We start from the raw sequence: 8982 nt of genomic DNA, 5'->3' as shown, positions 1-8982 counted from the left end.
AACCATTATAAATGAGAGTATAAACCTAGCCCTCAGGCTGTGGTATACGTGTGTCTGGATCCTTACATATGTGGTAATATGCGATGGGCACATCGCACCACCTTCATCGTAGGACGTTTTCCCGCGGGAAGTACGATCATTGTGTATACTTACGGGTACATAACTAAGTCGAACATTGCGGTGTTTGCTGAGGTGACCTAGAGTAGAGACTCGAATTTATAAATGTGTTGTTTTAACTTTGTTATTCCTAAGCCACGATGGGCCGAGGCAGGCGTAGTCTCGAGGGGTAATAAAGTAAAAGAAAATATTTTAGCGTCAGCGTATTCACAAGCACATCGCTGACGTATTTTCTAACATTTCAGGTGATTAAAGTATCAAGAATCGGAGCCATTCATGGAGTGGATGTTCGCAAGGTAGAGATGGCTCATAGTTTCAAATAAATTAAAAATTGAAAGAAATATTTGAACGAGTTTTATAAAAATCTAAACAAAGTTTATAAATCAACCATGTGGATATTTATTATCCATGACGTTTTCTAATAAATCAAAACATTTTATTAAGATGTACAAATTAACTAATGTTTAAATATATATATATATATATATTTTATTATAAATAAAAAGTTTATAAATAAATTAATATTTCAAAATATATTTTTAAAGGACTTCCGCTAAACTCTGATACATTTACAAAACAGGTAGCAAATGTTGGTCACACGCTTAGGCCGTAAGTCGGGGTGTGACACTGAACCCGATCTACCCAATTACCAATTTATTATATAAGCAAATCAATTCTAAGCAATGACTAACGATTATTGGTTCATTAACATAAGAGCTAACCCTAAATTAAATGTTGATGAACACAAGTTTGATAATCAAAAGCATAAATTATTTAAACAATCAACTGATAATGTAAAACAGGATTAAAGAACACTCAATCAAGTTCTTAATTATTAAAACTCATAGAATCTAATCAAAGTAGTTTGCACAAAACCCTAGCCTAAAGTGAATACAATGGTTTTAGCCTGACATCGGCATCACGAAAGATTCGCTTATCTGATAAAAGGATGAACATATGCGATAAACTGACGAACCAGAAGTTTCAGGATGGTGCAAAATCGTCCTAGGGCTTCTCTCTGATTGCTGGAATGAAGGATATGTCGAATGGGGTCTGAAATCTGATTATATTATAATTAGGTTTAATTTTCTCGTATGTAGTTGGTTCGCGTCGCGCGAACGAGTTTGAATGTGGTCCTTCGCGTCGCGCGGAGGACAATTTAGTCGGGATATGCTTTGAGTTGTTCGCGTCGCGCGAAGCAATCTCTCATGGTCCATTCGCGTCGCGCGAATGGGTTATTTGATAGGGATTTTGTTTTCTTCTTGTTTTTGCATAGGAAAGTGTGCCGATCAATTCCGCTCTTCCAAGTCCTCGTTCCAAGCCCGGAAATCACCCCGTTAAGCATCTTTAACATCTTGTACCCTGAAACACATAAACACGCTTGAAGCATCAATGTTCACACAATATTTAAACTAAAACTAAACAATAAATATAATAAAACACACGACTTTTACCCGACCATCAAAATCCAAGCCCTTGTTTTTAACTTCAAAACTACAATTTTCCACAGTAGATAGTTGCTAGAGAGCTGAGATACCCATCAATTTTTAAGGTTATATGCCTTAGTTTCTAAATACAAGAGTATCATCCTTTTCCTCATACTACACAAGGTAAACCGAAAATCTTTAATTACCGTGCAAAACATACAAAAATCAAAGTTAAATGACCCGGAAAAAATAAAACTCCGAGTCCGCCTCATCCGAGTAGGATTGGTATTTTACAAATGAATAAAAATATGTGACATACAAATCAAATCTAATATAGACGTTGGAAAAAGGTTATAAGGTGAATCGGTGTCACCCAACAAACGGTAGACAAAAACATGAACCCATATATAAATACTTGACCGGTCCAAACCAAGAATCCTTAACAACTGGACCTAGAGATGAAATTAGTATCTTGGCCGTTGTTAAAGTGGGTCCCACGAATTTCATATTTGTGAATTAAAAGTAGTAAAGCGATAAAACTACTCACCCCACTTCACCACCCTGTCACCACCCGTACCTGTCCCCCCTCCCCCTCTCACGTGCCAAGCACACCACACGTGCCAAACCCCAAAACATAATAAATCTCTTTATGTTCAATTGTGTGGTGCAACAACTAAATAAAAGCTAGAGAGAGAGAGAGAGAGACAAATAGAGTGCAACAACACAACACATTCTTTTCTTGTTCTTCACCTCCTTAATTTTCGCAAACACATATGAGGATCAGGAAGCGTTTCTTGTCTCTTTATGGTGGTGCAGTCACACCGCCGCCACCGCCGTCAGATCTTACCGGCGGCAACCACCACCAGCCGTCGCTACCACCGGTGCAACATCAACAACAACTGCACCCAAATAATAATATTCAACATGTTGGTTCTAATAATAATAATAATAATAATCTTCCCGATCCTTCAAATCAATGTCTTCCGCCGTCTTCCTCCGCCCACACCACCAAGATCGGACTTCAACCCTCCACGTGGACTTCCTCCGGCGACACCAAGGTACTTCATTCACCATAACTATTCAATACAGATCTTAAATCTGTATATGTAAATATGTAATTATGTATTATGTATTATGTATATATATGTTTTTGTTTGTTTTCATGTTTAGATCTTCAACGAGATGAAATCCGAGAGCAAGAAAGAACTGATCGGGTAAGAAACACATATATATAGTCTTTATTAATATTATTAGTTATATTGTTCATGTTAATCTGAATAATAATAATAATAATAATAATTATTATTATTATTAGTGTTCACCGGAAACAAATAGTTACGAATCTTTATAGGGACACACACTATTTATGATATATTAATTAACAGCCACAAGGAAATAATTAGCTTTAGTTTATTCACTAACTGAAATAATATAAAGATATAGCTATAGGGTCGCTGGAAGTGCAAAAACACCGTAGAATGATATAATTTTTATATCAGGTTATTGAGGAGCCACCCATATGTACAGTACGACCCTAATCCTAAAAATTGCACCAAGTGGTGCATGTTAGCATGAAAGCCCGATGGTCCCCATATACAATGTTCATAACATCCGTCTTAATCTACACTACTATTATACTTTCATTTCAGGCAATCCGTATAAACATATATATATGTTACACGCGTCTCTTGCTATAAATAGTTTCTTGTTCTTGTTTGTTTCCAGGAAAGAAGGTGTCTTGTGTGCAGAAGCAAACAATCATGATCTTGGTATGTTAAGTTAAGTTAAGTTAAATTATGATCTTGTTTGCTTGAAATGATCTTGTGTGCCAGCATTTCTCCTGGTAGGCAAGTTAATTAGGAATGGTTTGGGGCCATCCTCTATCGTCAAACTAACAATGGACGGTTGTAAATCCGTCTGAGGTATGGATATATACCTGGGCTATGAAGAGGCATGCCACTGAGCCCGAATATGTCATTGTTAAAAAGAGTTAAGTTGACTATGTGTGTGTTAAGGTGTATATATGTATGTGTGTGTATAAGTTGTTTTGGATATTGTATAGTTATGAAAGGGTGGCTTCAAGGAGATAGATTGGTTACAACAAAAAAGAAAAGAGGAAGCTATGGGAGAAGATTGAACAATGATGTTGTGCAAGATAATAATAAGATGAGTGCAAAGAAGAACAAGAGTGTAATAATGGAAGGGTCGAGGTGTAGCCGTGTAAATGGAAGGGGGTGGAGGTGCAGTCAGCAAACCCTTGTTGGTTACTCATTGTGTGAGCATCATTTAGGGAAAGGAAGGGTTAGAAGCATGAATAGCGGTCGAGCACAAACGGTTGCACCAAAAGAAAAACAGATTAAAGAAAGAAAGGTTAAAAAGGCAGAATCTTCATTATGGGATCATGATGAGGTTGAAGATGATAGCGATGATGATGAAGATGTTGAAGGGTTCAAAGATTGGGATGTGGAATCAATGTCATCCGTGGAGGGTACGAAGGTAGTCAGTAAAAAGAAGAAGCTTGGGATGGTAAAGGCAAGATCTTTAAGTAGCTTGTTGTGCCAAATAAGTAGGTGAAGCATGAGTTAGAAAGAGAGTGATGGTAGCTAGCATGCATGTTCTATTTCAGCCCAAGAGACAAACTGTACATTATAGTTTGTTTAAACACCGTAGTTATGATTTCGTAGAAAAAATTCGTGACAAGCTATTATAGCTATGCACTAAATCCGAAGAAAAATAGACTTTCGCTACGGATTTGACTGTATCAGATACCTATTTGTGTAGCAGTTACTCTGATATTAACCCATGGTCTTTTTCTCTGATTAATTATTTCTAACCATGATCACAAGTTTTAGTGGTGGAGCTTAAGTTATTATTATGGGTAATATTGTGTATAATCGTATATGTGTTAAGTGTGGTATGTTTGGATCGATACGAGACATAGACTCTCTTGGGGTGATGTGATGAGTTTCATACGCTAGAAAGTCCTCAAGATGCATGTAACTTCTAAACAATATTAAATATTATGTAGGAATTTGAATGATATTATTGAGCTAAAGGCCAGTTGGTGAATGGTCACATAGTGTCTGACTGGAACAAGCTAAGTAAGCTTCCATTTACAGTTTGAACTTGGACTAGAGTGCAACCATGCAGGCCAACGTCCCAATATACATGATAGATTCCATGAGAGCGTCTGTCTAGTTTGGAGTTATATGTGAAGGAATCTTGGCCTTTCAAATAGAACATTCTTTAAATTTCTTGTTTATGATTTCATGCTCGTAGTAGCGGATCTATAAATTTTCACGAACAGAAATGGGTTAGACTTCATTTAATATAACATAAAACTTTTATATTCTTATAGAAGAAATTACGTCTTTTGTTATCTTTCTAAATTTTTTGTAAACAATCAATTACATCTTTGACTTTGTTACTAACTTTCATAAGTTCATCTTGATCTATGGCATAAATTATGCTATAGGTACAAATTACATCTTTATAAATTTGTGTATAGAAAAACAAATAGATTTACCCATGTATACTATTTTCATAAGTTGAACATATACAAGATGAGTGTTTGTAAATCATAGATATAATCGAATGAATCAAATGGAAAGTTTCATAATAAACGTAAAGAGTGTAGGTCCTTTTGGGGATGGATCTAACAACTTTACTAGAATCAATCCGTGTTGTTAGCTAACGGAAATCACTAACAATACTCGAATCTCGGATCTTATAAGTTTGTAAACACAAAAGAAAGAAAGATAGTGTCGGGTGTTGTTAGAGAGAGAAGTTTCTCTTTATTTCTTGGAGTGTTTATTTCAAATGAGTTGGTGGAGTTGGTTGTGGAGAAATGGGTTAAGTGACCATTTATATAGGTACCTATTTCCCCAACTTTTACATTTCGCCTGTACAAAATAAATGTACTGGGGTACGTATTACATCGACTTTAAGCAAATATAAAGACATACACGATCCTAATAATAATATAAAATATTAGCCCTACAAACTCCCTCTATGATTGAGTATGTCGAGGAACCTTCGTCAAGTTCTTTGCTACGTCTTTATTCTTGAAATCTAGTACTTGTCTTGATCCAAGAGCTTGAAGGAGATTGGATCTTCGACAATTCTTTATTTTTCATTCTTGAAGACTTGAACTTCAATCTTATTTTCCAGGAAGGATCGGCAACAACAAATTTTAGAAACATTAGATGCGGAAGAGTCGACATCTAATTTTCTTTTGTTGACTTTCTTGTGCCGACTTGTGTGCTTCCTTTGTCTTTTGACTGATCTTCAGACACGATCAGTTCATTTTTGGTTCAACCGCCGATTGTCGCGTTCGCGTTTTCTTTTAAGCGCTTCAGCATCTGCAACTTCAGTCTCTGCAGCCCTAGAGACTTGATCATGATCTATTTGTCTATGTACAGCTGCACAAAACTTAGAGCGAATAAGATTCGTCCACATACCCTCTTGAGGGTCTTCAAAACATGTCATTGGTTTGAAGTATTTGCAGAATAATTCCGAAATTTTATTTGCCCTACAAAGAGTCAGATGAAGTAGTAGTGTGTCTACACTCTACATAAGCATGTGCCTTCCGTTATTTTTCATGTGATGCTCTACATTGCAAGTCATCATCAGGTGTTAGATGTTCCAGAAGGTAAAGGCTAATAAAGTCACACATAAAATGTTCGGAAGTGCAATTACTTAGTTGATCGTAAAGCACATATGCTAGTCTCTAAGTTATGAACCTTAAAACTCAAAAGTTTGAAGCAATCCCATCAAAAGCAAAGCGAGCTAAAAATTTAGGAATGCAATCAACACAATGTATCTAGAGCACATTGAACATGACACTTGTATGTGTGTGCGCAAGTTAGGGAAGGAGCTAGGCCGTGATACTTATAAGCATCGGATAAATAGAAGAAGCATTCAATCAAACTATTTAAAGATATGTTACTTTACAAAAGTTGAGAGGGGTGGGGATGGGGGGGACAAAAGATTTGAGAGGATAAGAAGATCGTATATTAAGGTCAATAATCTTCTTTCCTCAATACAACATGGATACGTTCATTATAAATACGAGCCTCATATCTTTCAGATTTGTGTGCAATGTCTTCAAATTAAAGAAAACATATGTGTATGATAATAAAGAAAGGCAAGAGCATACATAACATTAGGGATAACATTAGGGATGTTCACGGTTCGGTTTTCGCGGTTTTTGAGTCAAACCGTAAACCAAACCGTTAGTAACGGTTTTTATTTTTGTAAACCAAAACCAAACCGTATAATTCTTAAACCGAACCAAACCAAACCATTAGTAACGGTTTGGTTCCGGTTTAGTTTCGCGGTTTGACCTCATGGGTTTTTATACAAGATGTCCAATATAAACGATTTCTACAAAAGAATTAAAAGAACCTAGATGAATAAGCAATTTCAAAAGGAACATAACCGGTTTCAACGTGAGTCACATGACACAAAATCTATGGGCATTTATAAATAATTTATAATGATTTCATAAAATGAGTATATGAGAATTACTATGTTGGAAACCCATAACTTTAAAATCACACTACAGTTGCTGAATTGAGAACAAAATAAGCAGGTTACCTTACTTTTGATATGTTTAACTTAACTGAAGTTAAAACAATTTTTAATTATAAATTTATAATCATGTCTAATATATATTTATATGAAATATCTCAGAACTTTAATATATAAAACTTTTATGGTCCGGTCCGGTTTGATATGGTTGGTTTTCGGTATAAACCGTAAACCAAACCGTTCACCACGGTTGAAACTTTTAAAACCGACCAACCGAAAGTTAGGTAAAAAAACCGACCGTGAAACCAGATCGTTGGCCGGTTTAAACGGTTTTACGGTTTGAAACGGAACCATAAACACCCCCTACATAACATATTAAAAGAGTCCTTGTAATTAAATAGGCCAATAAGGTATTTATATCCTAGTCAATAGTCATGGTTTACTTTTCATAGTTCTTTTTCATCAAAAAACAAGATCGTTTTGTATGTTCTAGAAGAAGATTGCTACTAAATATCTAGCTTGTTTCCACCAACGTTAATTGTTAGTTTTTCTTCTTTAATTGAATTAAGACAATGAAAATTTTCGATAAGGTACCATTTAAATATTCTATATTTGTTTCCTTACCTTCTTTCTATCATGTTTACTTGAATCAAACTGTTTGTCCGATGTGTTTACTTTACTTAGTTGTTCATTTGGTTTACTTTTATTAATCTTTTGTTCAATCTATACTATACATAATATAGCAAAGAGAGATAAATTAAGACACTGCTTTTTATGGGATTTACAAGTAAATGTTGCATATGGTACAATCGTGGGCAAAATAGTCATTCTTACATTAAAACAAAACTCACGTTTATTTAATATACTTACAATATTCACCTCTCAATTTTAATTTAATTTAAAGAATAATTACAATATTAACCCTTAATCTTTTACCTAAATCTTATTTTAATTTTCACTTTTAACCCAAATACCTCCATGATTTTTAAATGTTAACAACTTTTTCATACGTTAATATTTTTTAAAAAAAGTTATACCATAAAAACGAGCATGTTTTTATCTTTAATTTGAGTATGATATTGCCATAGTTTTTTCAGTTAAAAAAATACATTATATATACGTGTGTTTATGCCTGGTTATGATAGTTTTAAATTAAATCGTGAGCCAAACCTTTTGTAACAGTTGTTTTTATCGTCAAAAACCAAGACAGAACCTTTGACAGTTGAAAACAACTGGCCAAAAGTTAAAAGAAAAAAAAATCAACCGTCAAATCAAAGGATCAACGGTTTTACGGTTTCAAACCGAACAATAAACACCCATAAACTTATTACGTAGTCTGCGTTTCCCGCTGCATAGCGCGGGCACCTGTCTAGTATAAATAAATATAAATAGAATGTTTTTATATCGAGTTGTGAACGACAACCGGTATAAGAGCCAACTTAAATCTAATACAAGCATATCTCCAAGTAACTCATTAACGAATTTACTAGTGTGTCCCGACTATTGATTTCAATTATTTGTTCCAAAATTTTGGTTTGTTTCAAACTTCTTACTGAAAAAATGTAATTATTTTAACAATATCATAAATTTAAGAAAAGCAAAACTAGACCAAATATTTTCAACCGATAGCAATTGTGATATTACTTCGATAGCTTTTTCTTATTGGTCGGAAGAAAATATTTTATTTTATACCATATCATATCCTTTGTAAGTGTTTCTGTTTCTATATTTTCAACTAGTTTCGAAAAGATTGTTAGTTGTTCCTAGACTTCATGGTTTTTTAAACAAAATCTTCATTTTGATTTTGTCCATAAATAAAAATTAGTTCTATGTTTCTATTTCTGTACATTCTTTATCTTTGTTTTGGTGCATTTATATATTCTTTTTCTTTTGTTTTGTTGTGCAT

The 8982-nt window shown here is 34.4% G+C and overlaps 1 protein-coding gene across 1 annotated transcript; it reads left to right on the top strand.

The window, feature by feature from the left end:
• The first annotated feature begins 2269 nt into the window (after positions 1 to 2269).
• LOC143546707 (uncharacterized) lies at positions 2270 to 4118 on the top strand. Its single transcript, XM_077038315.1, has 4 exons — positions 2270 to 2602; positions 2715 to 2758; positions 3270 to 3313; positions 3607 to 4118. Exons 1-4 carry the CDS (start codon positions 2318 to 2320, stop codon positions 4116 to 4118), a joined length of 885 nt encoding a protein of 294 aa, XP_076894430.1. The 5' UTR covers positions 2270 to 2317.
• The last annotated feature ends 4864 nt before the right edge of the window (positions 4119 to 8982 follow it).

This window comes from Bidens hawaiensis, unplaced genomic scaffold (genome assembly GCF_021521415.1).
Source record: "Bidens hawaiensis isolate Kalapana, Puna unplaced genomic scaffold, B.hawaiensis_p1.1 tig00014424_1, whole genome shotgun sequence".
Lineage (NCBI taxonomy): Eukaryota > Viridiplantae > Streptophyta > Magnoliopsida > Asterales > Asteraceae > Bidens > Bidens hawaiensis.
Note: the sequence above shows the minus strand (reverse complement) of the source record. Positions and strands in the feature narration are given on the sequence as shown.

What these genes read in the sequence shown, in the direction of transcription:
- LOC143546707 (XM_077038315.1), top strand. Translation starts at nt 2,318, where the DNA reads ATGAGGATCAGGAAGCGTTTCTTGTCTCTTTATGGTGGTGCAGTCACA. An exon ending in CTTCCTCCGGCGACACCAAG is followed by an intron (nt 2,603 to 2,714) that starts GTACTTCATTCA and finishes TTTCATGTTTAG; the next exon opens with ATCTTCAACGAGATGAAATC. An exon ending in AGCAAACAATCATGATCTTG is followed by an intron (nt 3,314 to 3,606) that starts GTATGTTAAGTT and finishes GATATTGTATAG; the next exon opens with TTATGAAAGGGTGGCTTCAA.